At 46.2% G+C, this 18,362-nt stretch overlaps 1 protein-coding gene across 3 annotated transcripts; it reads left to right on the top strand.

The window, feature by feature from the left end:
• Nucleotides 1-3,385: 3,385 nt before the first annotated feature.
• On the top strand, nt 3,386-17,635 carry immt (inner membrane protein, mitochondrial (mitofilin)). Of its 3 annotated transcripts, none has more exons than XM_029254116.1 (15): nt 3,386-3,598; nt 5,238-5,311; nt 6,239-6,428; nt 7,187-7,316; nt 9,229-9,339; nt 9,905-10,021; nt 10,672-10,808; nt 11,333-11,436; nt 11,983-12,118; nt 12,266-12,395; nt 12,974-12,988; nt 14,415-14,638; nt 14,924-15,055; nt 15,305-15,434; nt 16,621-17,635. In XM_029254116.1, exons 1-15 carry the CDS (start codon nt 3,557-3,559, stop codon nt 17,226-17,228), a joined length of 2,280 nt encoding a protein of 759 aa, XP_029109949.1. In that variant the 5' UTR covers nt 3,386-3,556; the 3' UTR covers nt 17,229-17,635. The 3 variants fall into 3 exon arrangements, with proteins under 3 accessions (XP_029109949.1, XP_029109950.1, XP_029109954.1); XM_029254117.1 differs by having other exon boundaries at nt 14,418-14,638; XM_029254121.1 differs by lacking the exon at nt 12,974-12,988.
• Nucleotides 17,636-18,362: the final 727 nt, after the last annotated feature.

Here is an 18,362-nt window from a genome sequence, read left to right on the forward strand (position 1 = left end):
CACACAAGAGATGCGTATGCATGTTCTTTAGCGTTGGCGTAGCTCCTCGGTTCCCATCATCGTCCTCTGTAACGTACGAAAAAGATTTTTCAGTGCCGGTCAGTTTAGGGTTAAGGGATGCTTCGAAGGGCCTGTTTCTAGAACTCTCCGGGGGCCGTGTGTGACGTTTGGAAAGTGGACTTTGTGTGACGTTTCTTCACTGACGAGCGAAGAGCTGGGAGCGCAGCAGCGTCTCTCTCTGCCATGTATCCGTCCATTGGTCCCCAGATGTATCGTTGGCGCTCACCGCGGTAGGACCGCACGGTCACTTTCAGGAACACCACACCACTTTTTTCAGCGTTGCCGCTCAGACGAGGGGGCAGACAGCAGCAGGCAGCCTTATGATAAACTAAGAGGATTGAATATGATGAATATAAAGCACCTGTTGTGCTGAGGTCAGCAGGGCGGCGAACGATTATTGTTGATAATTATCAGTTGTGATTGATGAAAATTTACCCCTCTGGGAAAGCCCTGGAAGACTGTGGAAAAGTGCTCCACTGAAGGGGGAAATAATAAAATTTGTCCAAATTACTATTAAAGTGCTGCCCTTAGATCCGAAGGTTGTAGGTTCGATCCCCAACTCTGGCTGTAGAACCCTTGAGCAAGGTACTCACCCTAAACTGCTCCAGTAAAAATACCCATCTTAAAGGGGTAAATTATTGTAAGTAACTCAACACAGCAAGTTGCTTTGGAGAAAAAAAAGTGTAAAATCTGACTATTTCCAGGCAGAAGATGAAAAAGGGAGTAAAATAGACTCCTTGTTTGGAATTAAGTGAAATTATTAGTTCTCATCCACTTATAGCCTCATCAGTGTTCGGTTTTTTTGTCCAAATTGCACTGCTTTTTTCGTTTATTACTGCCACTGTGCTCGTAGTGACACCGTCAACAGGGAAGGACTTCCGTCACGTGAAGCAGAGAAACGGGCACAAAACCGTTTCGTTCTGCCGAGTGTGTTAAATCCCGTGATGGCCAGTGTCTTTCCGCACATCTACATACGTCTCAGTACCGTGACGTCACTTTTGCAGTGTGTACTTACTCGTGAACATGGTGGATTGTAGCATAGGAAGCATGTTTTTTATTACTTGCGTCCATTTGATGTGGATTATCTTTGATTGTAAAAGAAACAGTGAACTCTGTACATCCCAGGTGCGTCTGTGAAAAGGTGTCTTGAGGTTTCCTTCCTTTTGCTCAGAGGCTCCATGTCTGAGAGCGAAGACTTGTCATCACTGGGCTCCTGGTTCCTTCTCATCGGAACATCTCTCGCATTTGTCTGGCTGGCCAGGAATGTCATGTTTCAATATGGTTTCATGTGCTTTACTCTTATTACGTTCGGTTTCCGAATATGAGCTCATCACTGTATCATAGAACGTGTAGAGGTGACTGTTACCGAATGGATCTCACAAAGTGCTCTATCTGTGTTCCGCATCTTCTCATTTCAATCTGTGTGTCAGTCACAGCCATTAAAAGCAAAGCCGAACCAGTTTTGTGCGCGTGTGTGTGTGTGTATGCGTGTGCGCGCTGCTGTCTCTCTGTTGCCGTTCCTGGGGTGGGACATCTTGTTCATTCTGATTATTATTAGTAGTAATAATTCATTAAGCTGGGCAGTTGATGGTGTAGTGCTTAGAGCTGCTGCCTTTTAACCCAAAGGTTGCAGGTTCAAATCCCACCTCCCACAGCTGTAGTACCCTTGAGCAAGGTACTTACCATAAATTGCTCCAGTAAAATTACCCGGCTGTGTAAATGGACAAATAATTGCAAGGCACTTTGGAGAAAAGCATCAGACAAATGTAAGTTATGTCACTATTGATGTCTACAAGCATGGTATTTGCTGGGAGTAGAGTCATTGGGTATGTAATAAACAGAATATTCCAGTAAAACCGCCTGGTGAAAAAAACGACTCAAAGTTACTTTGATTGATCCATCAGGCCATTGTCAGTAGTCTGTGGCGCAGAGACTATCCAGGAACACAGGGTGTGAGGCAGGCTCATCCCACATGAGACACCAGTCCCTCAGAGGAAAATCACTCATGCATATCATGGGTAATTTAGAGCCACCAGTTCACCTGAAACATACTTTGGACTGTGGGAGGAAACCAGAGCACCCAGAGTAAACCCGTGTAAAAGTGGGGAGAGAACATGCAAACTCCACACAGAGTGAGCTGGATTTGAACCTGTGTCTAAATCTTCAGCCCAGGAGGTGTGAGGCACCAGCATCACCTTCTCCATCACTGTGGCACCCACTTTGCTTCAAGTTGTCATCTTAAATGTTTTGACATACAAGCAATCTTGACACCTTCAATAACAATAATAATAATAATAATAATAACAGAGCTTCTGAAGAGAAGGAGCAATTACTGTAATATGTTTTTTAGCTTGAGTGTGGCGTTCATGTTCACCGAAACTGACATGCAGGAGAGCAAGTAGCCAGTAAACCATATGGGTGGAAGGGACCCATTATTTACTATAAAATTACAGAAATGTGTAAACTGTATTCAGAATGTTTATTCAATATTGAACTACCATAAATGGGGAAAAAAGTTCCCAAGACTGATGAAAAATAATATAACCTTGGGTGCAGGCTTTTTTAGAAAAGGAAAGCAGATTATTCACTAAAATTAAAAAAAAAAGAAAACACAATATTTTAATTTTGCTCACCATTCCAACTAAATTAATAAATGTAAATGTAAATAACAATTCATATTAACATTCAGGAACCTGGCTCAGCAATAGGTTTTCACTCATAATTGATCAATCATAATTTCAGTGTTTTAAAATAAAATGAGAAATTTCTGTCATTTCTCTGTGCGAGGAGACAAATCAGTGTTTAGTATCGACCAATCAGTGTTTAGCATTGACCAATCAGTGTTTAGCATTGACCAATCAGAGGTTAACGTTGACTTTTTTCACACATTGATGGACGACCTGGCCTTCTGCTAGTGCAGGGCAAGTGGGAGCAGGAAAAAACGTGAGTTTTAATATGTTAAACAGGTATTTTTAGATACATTGGTAAAGCAGAATTTGTCTAATCTCGAAATATCACATCGTCATCGTAGAGTTTATTATGAAATTACATAGTAATTATTTGAATTTTTAAGTATAAGGTACTAATACATAGTGAATTACATAATCAAAATTGCTAACTTTTATGCAGTTGTCAAAAAGGAATTTGAAAGTAAACGTCACTTTATCAAGTAAATATCGAAGGGGGAACACGCGTTTCCCGCACAATGGGAGATTTTTTTCCTTCATGGCTGCGTTTACGCTCCTGCTCGGTAGGCGGCGGCGTTCGAGAGCTAAACCGGGATTTATCGCTCATGCGCTACCAAAGAGCAAGAGAGCCTGGGCGTGGCACTACGCATGCGCACGGACAATTTTCGGTCCTCCCCGAAATTTCACTTGGGAGAGAAGTGCCCTGTGCTGGGCACACCTACGGCAGCGACTAGGCGTCTATAATGTTTTACTGAATAAAGAGCTTTTTCGTCACACATACGACATCCGTGCGAAGTGTATCTGTAGAAATGCTGCGCGTGTGCAGGAAAGCGGCCGGCGGGGCAGCCCAGGTAAGCGGCCGCCGGAGTGTCATTCAGTGAGTGTCCCCGGCCGAGAGAGACGAGCGCGGCCTGCGTGGCGCCCGCCCGCCGTTCCGCTCCGCCCTCCCCTCCGCCTCCGAGCCGAGGGAAGCCTCCGCACGGGGTCCCGCCGGAGGTGGCTGTGTAACCCGAACCTGTCGGCAAAACGCGGACCTAAGTCACTGTGTGCGGTTAAATAGGGCGGGCGCCTCCATTCCCGAGCCTCTACAAAGTCATTAGCCGGCTGCTAACTGTGTGTGTGTCTGTGTGTGTGGAAGCGCTGCTGACTTTGACCGCTCTTGCGCTCGATGAGAGAGCCGCGGGGGCGCGCACGCTTACGTGTCTCCGCGAACGGGCGCGCTCTCGCCGGGGTGACGCCGGGTCGACGTCGCTGGGTCTCTCTCCGCTGTGTCGCTCGGCCCTCGCACATACTGTCACACTGTGGATTAAGTTGATGGGTTTTAATTCAGTTTAGAAAAAGTTTAAGGGACGGTTTTCGGGCCGGGGAGGAAGGGCAAGGAAGTAAAAACGGCCTCGTGTGTGTTGTGTTTGTCCGGCGAGGACATGACCTTGTACTAGGGTAAAACAGGGTACTTTTCCGGGCCGAGTGATACCTCTAGTAAAGATGACTGCGCGTAAACGTGTAAATCACTCTAAGCAGTTTACGTCGCTTCGCAGTAGAATGAGGGTAAACTTTAAAAAAAAAAAAAAAAAAAAAAAAAGTGCCTGCTGAGGGTCATTGCAAACTTTTGACTGGTAGCGTCTGACAAGACGACATGTCATCATGTTTTGTAATATAATTGAGCTAGTACTTATCTTAAGTTATTATGGTGTGTCAGTGGCGCTCAGACTAGCCAGGACACACAGACACACTCGAGTTAGTGGCACGCAGCAGGGTACTTTTCACTGTGTCACTTCAGTTTAAGTACCTTGCTCAAGGCTACTACACTGCAGCTGGAGGTGGGATTCGAACCCGAGCAGAAGCGCCAAAGGCGACTGCGGCTCTCACCGCTGCGCCCCCTGCTGCCCCGTCGCTGCGTCGACGGTCTGTATTGGCACTCGACGCGACGTTCTCTCGGCTCAAACGACTATTTGTTGCATTTATTCGTCCTCTTCGCACTTTATACTCATTTACCTTCATTCCTTTACCCAAAGCCACTTACAATTAGTTAATTACCCATGATTTTTGCAGCTGGGTGATTTTTAACCGGCGCAATTTTAGGGTTAGTACCTTTCTCAAGGGTATTACACCTGGAGGTGGGATTGGAACCTGCGACCTTTGGGAAATGCGTGATGTCTGTAAAATGTTGTTTCTCTGTGTTAAGTGTTAATCGCTGTTATTTATAATAGTTTTGTGAGTTTTTGTGTGAAGTCCTGCTCAGTGCACATTTGATTTGTCTACTTATTTAGAATAATAAGGAAAACTTCAGAATGAAAGAGACCTTTTATGATATTAGTTCTTGCTGTTGCCATCACTGTTGATGCACGGAGGAGTGTTAGAGCTCCGTTGGTCTCGGCAGCGCTGGAATCTCCCGAAGAGCTGGTGTGTTGTGTCTTTGAAAACGGTGTAAAATATATGTCCTGCTCTGTGTCACTGTGTCTGTTTTGTCTCCCCTCCGCTTCTCTGCAGAGCTGCCTGTACGGAAGGGGGTCCCTGCGGCCTCTGCAGCCCTGCTGCTACTACAGCTCGACCGGAAGCTCTGGGTAACGTGTGTGTGTGCGCGCGCTGGAGAGACAGGCCATACACTGTATTCAGAGAGACAGTAGAAAGAAAAATACTGTAAAACAAAATTAAACTTTTTTTTTTTTAAAGATATTAGGACACCATTTGGACCAAGAACTGTGATTGGGGGGGCAGATTGTCCAGGAGGACAGCCCTGCTATTTTTAAAGAAAAAAAAATGAGTGAACTGGAAAAGATTGACATTTGGCTGTCCAACATGCACAAGTGATGCTCTCATAAACCTATAAAACCTAAATGAACACATTTACTGTATATTTGAACGCCTTTGTTAAAAAATGGTGTCAACTGACTAAGGTATTAATACTGCTCACTGTATTTTAATGTAGTACTTAGTTGCCTAGTTCAGTGTCAGTATTTGTGAAGCAGAGTCCTTATGTTACAGGGTCCCGTTCACCTAAACACCGCTTTGATGGGCTGATTGTTGTAACGTACAACTGTACAACAAATTTACCCCGTTGTCCAAGGAATGCATGTGTTTCCTGTCTTGAGTAACTGCTTACAAAATTTGGTATGATGTGAGAAATAATTTCATGACAGCGAATACAATGTAGCCCAATATGGTTTGAGGAACCGGAGCTTCGTGTGCCTGTGTGCGGGGAGTTTGGCTGGCGAGGACGCAGATACAGATGCAAATGTTGGATAGTCAAATGCAAGACTCCTTTCCGAGCAGGTGAAAAGACGCAAATCCAGTCCAGGTTCTTAGACTTGGCACTAATATGTTTGGTTCGAATGATTGTATTTCCCGTTGTTCTGTTGCAAAACTCGGCTCTGTCGTGTTCCGACTTTTTCCCAAAAAGAGTTGCACTAATGGTTGCCTCTGTAGGTTTTGAGGTCAGCGATCACGCGGTTTCCTGGCACCTGCTCATTAACCCTGTTTGTTGTTTTCAGGGCTACTGCAGGCAAACTAGTGGGCGCAGGCCTGCTCTTTATGGGCGGGGGTCTCGGGGGCACCATCCTCTACGCCAAGTGGGATCCCAAATTCCGGGCGAACGTCGAGAAGTCAGTCCCTTACTCGGAGCAGCTTTTTCAAATGACCCTGGGCCCCCCCGCCTCTCCCGCACCCCTGCCAAAGAAAGCGGTGAGTGCACCACGACACAGAGAGTACATTAATAGTCATATAGACAACCTTGGGCCTGCTTGTGTGTTGTAGTATTGCAATTGGCTGGCCTTTAATTCGTACATCAGCCCCACATCTTTATAAAAATGTTACGATCCCAAAAACCTGCTTTAGGTATTTTGGATCTAACACTTGTCAGCGAGATCATTTCCTCAAACGCTGTAATGTGGTTATTAATGTGGGCTCAGGCATGAAGGTGCTGGATTCTATCAAGATTTTATAGCTTAAGTGCAGTTCTTCCTGCATTTATTTTGCATGATGCAAAATAAATATTTTAGGAGCCGAGCTGAGTTTGGGGCACGATTAGAGGGAAGGAATCGCCTTTTTTTAAGGGTCCTTCCTTTTCCACCAGCAGCCGGTCTAATTCTAACTGTACATGTGAATATTACGTGAACCCACCAGGCATTTATGCATATTAACATTGTATTAATATTCCAGGTGATTTGCTTATAATGTTCCATGTTGATTTTTGTGAGTCACTTGTCTTGTGCCTGTCCCCACACACACACACAGCAGCATTGCCTGAGTGCTCTGCAACACGCTGAAATATTCTCATACACGTGAATCAGTTACACGGTTTGTGCAGCAGTGCGGGCGGTGTGTCACGGCGGAATCGCACCAATAATTACTGGAATAACTTTTCTGTAAATTTCAGGATTGCAGCTGAAATCTGTACACACCTTCAGAAAGTCCCTGAATTTGATGTTTTGTCTCCGTAGGTCCCACCGCAGCCGCTGCACATCTCATCGGTGGCCGAGACGTCCAAGGAGTCAAAGCAGAAGAAAGAGAAGTCGGCGGAGCAGCCAGCAGCCGAGGTGCTGCCCCCACCGGGGGAGCATAGCCTGGAGGGTGAGTGGAATGGGGGGGTTTACCCTTAGATTGTGAAAAAACCATGTTTTGTGCTCCATTGTTTCCCTGGTTTGCTTTTCTTGGGTGCGAAGGGGCTGCATCACTGATACAGATTAAAACTGAATTCCTCAGAAATGCATATATTGTTCTGAACAAAGTTATGTAAAGTGTGTGTGTTTTATGCGGCACTGGCCATAACTTAAACTTTGGATCAGTGTGAAAATCAGGAGCCAGCAATAGCTCGTGTTAATGCAGACAGAGGTGTTGAAATACTGCTGGAAATTGTGTATGAAGTTGTGTGCGTGTTCTCAATTCGTCGTTTTAATGTCCTCATACTCGGCTATTTTTGAGCCAGGATAAATTTGTAATGCGACCAAAATGATATGTGAAAATTACATCACTTGTACCAAATGTGGCGATGTGTTTAACTGCCCCCTGTTACATTGAGAAGGGCGTTGGGAAGGAACTGTCCTTTCTTACGTTCCTTGGTGGGCTTACAGGTGTTTTTTTTTTTTTTTTTTTTTTTTTTTTTTTTTTTATTTTATAAAGTAGAGTTCACAGATTGCCATTTTCACTTTTTTTTTAAATAAATTATTGACCACATGTATTGCTGTGAAACTGGTGCTGCTTATTTGTATTTTTTTTCTTTGACTTAAGTGGTTTTCTTGATATAAATGAAAAAATTCATTATGAAAAAAATGAAAGATGGAAGTTCACTGGCAAAACAGGACATTATTCAGTTAAAATCACTCTACACATAATCATACTCTAGTTATTTTGGAGTCCTCTGGTAAAGAGAGCATTATTTACTTTTGTTTACCGAGGAGCAGGTAGGAAGGATAATGATGAATGTTTTTATTTTATTATGTTGACTGTGTGTCAAGCAATGAAGTTGTAGTTGTTGCTGCCATTTTCATTATTAGTTTATATTTTTTGAAAAACTGTTATACAGTAAGGATTATTTTCTAATAAAACAGGTGGACTAGAAGGCAGGGCAGTAAAATCAAATGATGGTAAAATACTTTGTATTAAGCTCCATAAATAACTGTAGTAATTAGTGTTGGCATATTTACCAATTTATTGGTAGTTAATCTGACCGGAAAGTTGTAAAATAATTTAATGAAATTCACATTGGTCCCCCCCTCTCCCCCCAGCAATAGTGTGGGTGGTGTGTTTTGTGTTCCCGGAAAGGCAACTGGAACCTCCAACACACTATCAGCTGTTCACACTTGAGAGGGAGGGGTGTTTGACTTCCTTTGAACAACTGAGAAGTAATTTCAATTGTTCACATGCATTTCAGCATTTAGGGTTCAGAAGTATAGAAGGTGGTAAATGTACGGCAAGTGCTTTATAGGGTTCTACTTTAAACTCCTTTAGAGGTGGCAACATTTCTTTGTGTCACAATAGAAACAGCACAGAGTTGCTGCCAGTGCTCTTTTATAGCTTTTGTATTGACTTAATTTTAATCTGTTGATACCAACTCTTCCTTTGCACAAATACGCTAGTCCTTATGAGAATTATTTCTCAAAAACCTTTCTCCCCCCTTTCTGGTAAAGGGGAAAATGTGTATCTTTGGGTTTTCCGTATCACCAGACAGTGACGGTCGCTGCCAGCCAAAGTGCACCGTTTTCCTCCTCAGCACATTGTCTTCGGTACAAAAGTGTGCGAGTACGAGTAGTCGTGGCGAAGCGATGCGCGGTCTGTGCCTTCGTTTCCTCGCCGCGCTCGTTCCGCTCGACCGCTCTCTTCAACTTGCTGTTTTATCTTTGCAGTCATGGGATTTACTGACCTCTCGAGACGCCAATGTGAGCGCACGCACGCGCTCTGGGCGGAGCTCTCACGTAGAAGGGTACTTTGCCAAGTGGCCCCCTCCCCACGTTGCTGCTTCTCATCTCTGGTCACTGTATTACAGAGGCCTCTACAGAGGCAGCGCACATCATTTCAGCCATGAGCGAGGCTGTGTCTGTGCCAGCACCTGGCACCCATCGCGACGAGGCAGAGCCCCAGGCCGAGGCCCCGGCAGGTCAGACGGGCTCGCTGTCCCCCTGCATGCTTGGCTCCGCGCCTCATCTGCTCTGTCGCCAAATCACGGTCTGACCCTGTGTGCATGTTCACCGATTCCCCCGTTGACCGGTCCTCATTGGCGCCTGGAAAGCGACCGAACGTCAAAGAAGCAGTACAGACATGTACTTATTTCTGTTTATTCTTTTAGCATGTGTCGCTCACAGTCCCTGGGTGGCTTGATAACAATAAGTAGTTTTAATGCTCCTGGACCAGATAGGTGCCAAGCAGGACATCGGGAGACCGGGGGATGAGTGTATGTTGGAACTGCTCGTTCTGTGCAGTTTCTCTCTCTTTCTCATTCCATGTATGAAGCTGTGAGCACTCCTCACGTATCACTGCGTTGTGTGCGTGTGTGTGCATGTGCGTGCGTGCGCGCGCACATGGTGGCTTCCTCATAACCTCTTAACAGCAACTTATCCAGCAAGATCCAGATTCCACTAACACGTGGTTGTATGTCCGTGTTCCTCTGTTAGTGTCTGTTCCATTGTGGCTGTAGTTTTGACTCTGTGTGTGTGTGTTGGCAGGAGCAGAGTGTGTGGAGTGCAAACATGAGGCTCCGTCTGCGGTGAAGGAGCGGCCCGCCGAGGAAGTGGCCGTGCGCCTCGCGCTGCAGGACCAAGCCGAGCAGGACGTGCTGGCCTGTAAGTGTCCGTGTCCACCACGCTCGTGCGTCTACATGGCTGCCTTTATTGCACTTGCTAAATCAGTGAAATACTGCAAAGCCTTTTCCTTGTTGTCCAGCAGGGTAACTTTTACTGTATAACTTCAGAGTTAGTACCTTGGCCAAGGGATCTAGAGCAGGAGGTAGAATTCATGCTCTTTGTCATTCAGTGCTTTTAGGGTTCCTAACGTGGTCAATTCACTAAGTAAATGGTTACTCTGCTGTCAAAGGACCTTTTTTGTTAAGTCAGTCGAGCGTTAGGGAAAGTTTGTCTTAATTACATGCTTTTCTGGGGAGCTTAGTTTCAACAGCGACGTAAAGAACGGTGTCGCAGCACAGGGACAGTGACAGTAGTTGAGATTCTCTTAAGAAGGTAAGAAGTAGGTATACATGTGGTCTTCACGTAATCCTTGTTTTTATTTATATTTTCACATAAGGTTTTTTTTATTTGTGGTTGCTCCATGTGGAAAGTATCTCGCTTTTTCATTAGGATTCAGAACAGGGTAATATGCAGGGTACAGTAGGTACAGTATCAGTTTTATTGGAGATGATTATAAAGAGGTCCTTGAACTATGTGCAGATGATGGTGATGGTGGAGAACACTGATGATGGTGCTGTTTGTTTGTGCAGCTCTGTCCACCACGTTGGAGGAGGCCCTTGGTAGGACGGCTAAGGTGACCCTGCAAGCCGTTGAAGCCCAGGATGCTGCGGTCCAGGCAATCTGCACTCACACTCAGAAGCTGAAGGAGGCGATGGAGGACTCTGAGGTGATCAATGGACCTCGTTATTTCTTCCTTGATCGATAGCCTGTCGTTCAGTGCAGTGGTCTGGAGCCTATTCCAGTAGCACAGAGCGCGAGGTAGTGTAAACCCTGGATGGACTCTGGTCCATCACTGGGAAATCACACACTCATACACACACAGACACTGTGGGCTATCTAGAGTCACCGGTCCACCTCAAAGGCATGTCTTTGAACAGTGGGAGGAAACCAGAGCACCTGGAAGAATCCCACATGAACACAGGGAGAACATAAAATGCAGATTCGAACCCACGGGCCAGGAGCTGTGAAGCACCAGCACTACCTGCTGTGTCACCATGCTGCTCGCAGAGTGTAGTCTTACTGCCAGACCTCGAGGGCTCAGTACATTTATTTGGCATCATCATTTTGTTCTCCGTGCTGCAGGCTGATTTTTCACTCTTTGTTCTAAGTGAACAATATTACATAATGGTAAAAGGTAAATCCAGTATATTGACTTACTTTATTCTTTCACCTTTTTGTGTAATGTTTTAGGTTTCATCAGACCAGAAGTCGACACAGTGGAGCGCACTTGAGAGCGCTTTGAAGGAGCGCAGTAAGTGTGTGGACAATGCAGCAGACGCCCTGCAGAAAGCCAGGTAAGATGGACCGGCTGCATTTAGTCACTTCGGGCTCCTTTTCATTATTCTTACCGAAAAACCCAGGATGTAAGATGTCTTGAGTTGACTCAGTAGCACTATCACAATTTAAAATGCGCTAAAATGAAGCAGCCTGGTGTTTCTCTGACAGTCCTACAGAAATCTGATTACTGAACTGGAAAGTAGTCCTTTCTGCGAGTTACAGGTTACATGAAACCCCTTCGCTCATAAATGTCCCCGTCTTTGTTCGAAGCCAGTTCTCCAGTAATGACGTTTGATCGGGGTCTTACGGGGTGAAGGTCTGCACTGGTAGAGAGTGTGAGGGGCTGTAGGCTCCACGGGTTTTCACTGCCGTGCCTGAGCTGCAGGTCCTGGGTGGTCTGAACTGTATCTTTTCCTGGCTTCATGAGTGTTTGTTTGAAGCAACGTGTGAAGGTCGCAGGTCACGTTGGTGAATTCTCCACGGTTTGAGAATCTGAGGTGTCCGTGTTCCGGAAACTCGCCTGCTTGTGTCCCTGCTGTGGGGGAACGTGCGTGGCGTTGCAGGAGCGAGCTGGAGAACCTGAGGGGAGTGATCGCAGCTGCCAAGAAGAGCAGTGTTCCTGGGGCTCGTGCGCACATCCTGGCTGCCGAGGAAAACCTGCACCGGATGTCAGTGGACTTGGACAACAAAGTCAGCAAGGTGCCCACATTCACGTTAAGCTTCTTATGGGGATTTACCCTCTTTATGCTGGGTAACGTTTACCGTATCGCTTTGTGCTAAGTGTACGACAGCAGGAGGTGGGATTTGAACGTGCCACTTGTGATGCTTCGTGTGTGTGTCCTGCAGGTGCAGTCAGCGCAGACTGAGGCCAAAATCATATCCCAGTACAGCGAACTGGTGAGGGAGGCAAAGACTCAGTTCCAGAAGGAACTTAATAGCATCACTCCTGACATCCAGGGGGGCTGGAAAGGACTCAGTAAGTGGATTAGGTTCCGTTTGACCCCCCAGCCCTGTATTGTCAGCCTTACTGTGCTGAGAAAGCACTTTACAGCAGCGTTGCTACAAACTCAGGCTAGGAAATGTGACTCGTTGCACCGTTGCCTCTGCATTGCTCTTAACTCTTATTAATAACGTTAACACTAGCTGCCTCTCCTTTCATGCCACAAAGCATATATTAAGTATTTTAAATATATTAATATACTTTGAGGTTAACACATCGGGAAATGTTTTTTCCCCCAGAATATTATTTAAATATTTTTGTTTTAAAGAATAAAAGAGGATAATGGTATACAGCTCATTTCTTCTCCTCTTCATATAAAGTTTCCAGCCGCCCTGTCCGCGTCTGCCCTATTAAGAGCTCGTGGGCAGCATAGTTATCATACCGTAATGTAAATGGAATTTTATTGCTGTAAACAAGACAAAATTGTTAAAAGTGAATGGGCTTTCTGATCTAGTGCTTCTTCCCTCTGCTGCTGTACCTGGTGGCTTCTCACTAATGGTTACGTTGCTGTGAACCAGCATTAATCTTTCGAAACCTTCCCTTTTCTGTTCCAGAGATGTCTGACGTAGGTGAGTCCCCCCCCTCCTGCCCTCCGGCCCATGTCCCTTTCCTCTTTGTGTGCTTCCTCGGCTACGTTTTTGCTTCCGGAATGCTCTGCGACCGCCCATTATCAGCCTTTGCTTTGTAGTGGCTTAAAAATCACGGCTCTTCACCTGTTCGGGGCTGAAGAGACAGGTTGACAGCACTAATGCACAAGAATGCTCACACTAACTGCGCTTTGGGGGTTCTTTGAACACTGGCAGTTGTTTGTCGCTGGTCTCAGAGGCTCCAAATCTCAATAAGGTCAAAACAAGCAAGACTGAATGGCAGCCTTTGGAAGGTGAGCAACCATCCATCCAAGATTTAATTTCTAAGCTGAATCATTTGTTTCCACTTGGAACATTGGCCATAACCATTATGGGAATCACCCATTTCCTGTCTCTTGTCTTTCCCACCATCCTAATTAAATCTCTTCTCGCTTCGCAGCTTTCGTAACCTTTAGCGTATGTATCGCAGCGCTCGTTGTTTTTATGTCCTTTTTGTCCCTTAGGCAAAATACGAATTTACAGTAAAAATGCCTCGTGTGTTATTGTTCCGAGGTGAAGCTTCACATCGCATCCAAAATCTGCTACAAATGCAGTCCCATTTGAATGTGACTCACTGAACTGTGAATTTATTTGCCTGAATGATATGAATAATGGTTGATTAGTCACAGGCTGCTTGATCAGGTATACTTAGCCAGTGCTGGGTGGGAGCCTGTTTAGCCTCTATAACAGCAAGAAGTCTGCAACCATGCGCTGTTCACCCTACACAGGGTTCTTGGTCCAAGCTGACTTGATGGTTCTTGAGTTTATACATGTGTTTATGAGGGAGACATCAAAAAGGGGCACAAAAGTATAGCTTAAGAACAACACTTGTTCATAAAGCCATCATGTTCCTCTGCCAAGAGCCAGAATGACTTCTAGTGATTGGAAACGTGTTGCAGTGGACATGAACGTTGGAGTTCAGTCTCTTTTCTCTGTTACAACTCTGTTATATCCAAGTTGTGTCACTGAAAGTCTGGTAATACCAGAAATAACTATTTATGACAGTATACAGTGAGCTTTGCTGCAATGCGATAGTTGGCGCAACGTGACACTTCATAAAAGTACAATCTCGTAATGCAATTAACAGCTTCGGGGGGGGGGGGGGTGGGTTGGTGTGGAGCACATAAAATGTAATTATAAGTACAAAACACTGAGAAGCTGTGATATTTTTTCCTGGAAATGAAAAATAGATAGCTTTAATGTCCATATCTTCAGAAATGTGTCATTTGAGCGTTTGTGACATGAGGACCCCGTGTAACGGGAAACCCAAGTTCTTTAATATTTTGTAAGACAGTGGTGCATGATGATGGATCCCCATGTTGTTGCTCATCCTAGTCCTCTGTCTCACTGGACGTCCTTTGTGATGCAGCAGGCAAGTTGACCGCTGATGACCTGAACTCCCTCATTGCCCACGCGCATCGCCGTATCGACCAGCTGAACAGGGAGCTGGCGGAGCAGCGCGTACGGGAGCAGCTGCGCATCGAAACCGCACTCGAGCAGCAGAGGCTGGAGGACAAGAAAGCGCTGGACGGCGCTGTGGCTGCTGCCCTGGAGCGCCGTCGAGAGGAGGTGCGCCTGGAGCAGGAGAGAAAGGTGGGCAGTGGGACCACGTACGGTACACCCAAGAAGATATGGAGTATCGACCGCACCCTGTGATTGGGCAGCATGGTACACACGTCACATTTAAATCTACTCGTTTAGGCGTCACTTTTTCCCCAAAGTAAGTTACACTGATTTGGACAAGTGGGGCTCAGAGCATCCGGTACCCTGCTTCCCAGAATTTACCCTGCCCGCTTACATTTGCCCCTGCCGTTACCGGTCGTTATACTGAAAATAAGATTGAACCAGAAGATATGAGTAGTATTTGTTTGCGTGCAGGTGGAGGAGGTGAGAGAAGTGATGGAGGCAGAGATGCGCACTCAGCTGCGCAGACAGGCGGCGGCGCACACAGACCACCTGCGCGACGTGCTCAAGGTGCAGGAGCAGGAGCTGCGAGCCGAAGCACAGGAGGTGAGTAGAGTAGCGCAGGGTAAGGCGCCAGCCTGTACACCTTTCCTAAGACACGGAAAACATGAATGAAACTCTCAACATTTTAGGAGTAAAGCTCATTAATAAAGAGTCCAGTTGCTTTTTGGTTTACAGAGGCAACCAGCTTTCCAAAAAAGTCCAGTATAGATGATTGGTATCTGCAGGGGTAGGGGAACCGGTCGGAATCTTTCTCCTTTGCTGGGTAGTTAAGCCTCCGCTCCTCTCCCTCAGTCTCTGAACAGGAAGCTGGTGGAGCAGGAGACCGAGTTCCGGCGAATGAACCAGCAGCAGATCAACGCCTTCACCCAGGACGTGAACACTGCGTTTGCGCGGCTGAAGGGCATGGAGGATGCCATCGACAGTGAGTCTGGCACCGAAACGCACCACTTCTTCCTTATTTCCCTACAACAGGTCTTTGGCACCAGTCACCGGAAGTCATTTTCCACATAGTAAGGTTTCCTAACAGAAAACTTGTACCAGGGTACTGTTTCACGGTAACGGTCCTCGAGCGCCATGCGTGTACTACTGTTCGTAATTAATGTACGTGCAGTTCCCTATTTGTGAACCCTTCGGAATTACCTGGGTGTCTGCATTTAATGCTCATAAAATGTGGTCTGATCTTCAGTTAAGTCACGATAATATCGGGGCTTAGCTGAAGATCAGACCACATTTTATGAGCATTAAATGCATTAAATGAACATGGGGTGCTGCTGTCTCACAGCACCTGTGTAGTGCGAGGACGTGGGTTTGATCCCCGCTCAGTCTATGTGGAGTTTGCATGTTCTCCCCGTGTCTGAGTGGGTTTCCTCCAAGTGCTCTGGTTTCCTCCCACAGTCTAAAGACATGCTGTTCAGGTTCAGCCATAGTGTGTGAGTGACAGAGAGCGTGTGGTCCACTGATGTATGGATGAGTGAGCCATTGTAAGTAGTGTATCTAGCATTGTAAGTCACCGTGGTGAATAAGGTGTGTGGGCTCATAACACTACATAGAGTTCATTGGAAGTCATTTTGGAGAAAAGCATCTGCTAAATAGATGAATGTAAATAACAACCATAAGGTGCTCACACTAATAACACACACAGTTGTACTTGTCAATATTGGATACGTTTGCATCCTGAACCTCTCCTGGAAGTATAGGGGGTTAGGCATTTTACACCCTGGACAGATTACAGTCCATCCCAGTGTGTCTGACACACAGACATGCGGCAAAGTAGATTCACCACTTCGCCTGAATCACTGAGAGGAAACCAGATCACCTGGAGGAATTGCTACTTTATTCAGAACTTTAACAAGTTGGCAAAGTTTCCTATTTTTATTTGGCGTAAAATATTACATTAAAAGAAAAGATTTATCCAGCCAGTACGACCTTTTCAGAGGAATTTGCAAATTGGGGTAAATCTGCAGACACTTGAAACTGTGTTTGTGCATTGTCTGAGAGCCCGGTGTGGACATGTACTCGATAAGAGGAATTGTAGCCGAAAGCCTTCGATACGGTCCGTCAATAACGGCGCCGGCCCTGGGCCCTCTGACCATGTTCGCCCCATGCAGGTCACGCCGTGGCGGAGGAGGAGGCTCGCCGCGCTCACCAGCTCTGGCTTGCCGTGGAGGCTCTCGGCTACACGCTGAAGACGGCGGCGGCTGAAGCTCCAACCGAGCCGCTAGCGGGCGCCGTCCAAGCCATCCGAGACAGCTGTGGCGAGAACGAGTTTGCACAGGCGCTCGCCACGGCGCTGCCCGAAGAGTCGCTGCAGCGCGGTGTCTACAGCGAGGCCTCTCTGCGCGCCCGCTTCTATAGCATCCGCAAACTGGCGCGCCGCGTCGCCATGATCGACGAGACGCGCAACAGCCTATACCAGTACTTCCTGTCATACCTGCAGTCGGTGCTTCTTTTCGAGCCGGAGCAGGTGGCGCCGCCCGCCAAGCTCTCTCCCGACGACATGGATACGTTCAAACTGCTCTCGTACGCCACCTACTGCATCGAGCACGGCGACCTGGAGCTGGCGGCGAAGTTCGTGAACCAGCTGCGCGGAGAGTCGCGCCGCGTCGCTCAGGACTGGCTCAAGGAGGCACGGCTCACGCTGGAGACGAGGCAGATCGTGAGCCTGCTTTCAGCGTACGCCAACGCCGTGGGCTTGGGCACCACCCAGGCTCCGTAGACGGGATGAAGGTGTGCGGAAGAGTAGGTCTATTTAACACCGCTAAACAGGTCTTTCAGAGATTTCAGTGGAATTGGCTGTAATGTATTACCTGTACTAGGAACCACTGTTTTACCCACAGAAATGCTCCACTGTGTTCCTCACGGGGTGATAATGTGGGTTTTACTACGTCTGGACGTCCCCTTCCAATCCTTACACCTGAGGCATGATGCTGAGTGTGCAGCTTGTCATCTTAAGAGCTCCTGCTCCATCTCCCGAACCTCAAAAGCACTATGGATAACCACACTGGGATTTACCCACCCCAGCCCACCCCACCATGTAATTTTGTCTTTTCAGTTTGAGATTTTTGGCTAAATGTCAACAGTTTTGTCAAACTATTCACTGTCAGTACAGCTGCATATCAATAAAACATTGGAAATATTTCATTTGTTTTACTTGAATTTAGACCCAGGTTGTGAAATTTCTGACTACCTACTCTTGATGTACAGAACATGCATTTAGTGCCATTTTGCATCTACAGGATTCTGCTGCTTAATGGGTCTGATTTCCAGCATTTAACTACATTTGGTATGGGAACAGTGGACAGGAGGTCATTACTTCAGGCAGGAAAAAAGTACCTGCTTGCTCCTGAGCTGAACCGCTACAGTACGAGACACTCCAAGCACCAAAAACTGATTAATTTTTGACTGAATCAGAATGAGCTTTGCCATGTATGTTTGCACAGAGTGACAGTGACAAGACAGAGAATATGTGAATGAAGGATAAATATATAAAAAGCATACAATATTAAGTCACCAGACATGTCCAGGTATGTCCTATACAAATGCAAGGGAATGTAAGACATATATGATAGTCTGACTTCTGCACCTAGAGAGTAAACTAGTGCAATATACACTGTGTCCTCTCTCCCACTTTCTGTTCTAGCAGCTTGGTCACTTCTATTAGTACAAATGGAGCCTGGTTGAGAAAGTGACCCTAGCTTTTATTTTTTGGTGTGGAAGACACATGTGCAGCCACAGGGGTGAAAAAGGAAATCATCTTTAGCTGTAATGACAACTGAACCCTTGTTGGCTGTTAACCAGGATGTCATTTTATTTAAAATTTCAACCCAATTATCTTCATGCTGCAATTAAA

This window comes from Scleropages formosus, chromosome 1 (assembly GCF_900964775.1).
Source record: "Scleropages formosus chromosome 1, fSclFor1.1, whole genome shotgun sequence".
In the NCBI taxonomy this organism is placed as follows: domain Eukaryota; kingdom Metazoa; phylum Chordata; class Actinopteri; order Osteoglossiformes; family Osteoglossidae; genus Scleropages; species Scleropages formosus.

What these genes read in the sequence shown, in the direction of transcription:
- immt (XM_029254116.1), top strand. Translation starts at nt 3,557, where the DNA reads ATGCTGCGCGTGTGCAGGAAAGCGGCCGGCGGGGCAGCCCAG. An exon ending in AGCTCGACCGGAAGCTCTGG is followed by an intron (nt 5,312 to 6,238) that starts GTAACGTGTGTG and finishes TGTTGTTTTCAG; the next exon opens with GGCTACTGCAGGCAAACTAG. An exon ending in CATGGAGGATGCCATCGACA is followed by an intron (nt 15,435 to 16,620) that starts GTGAGTCTGGCA and finishes CGCCCCATGCAG; the next exon opens with GTCACGCCGTGGCGGAGGAG.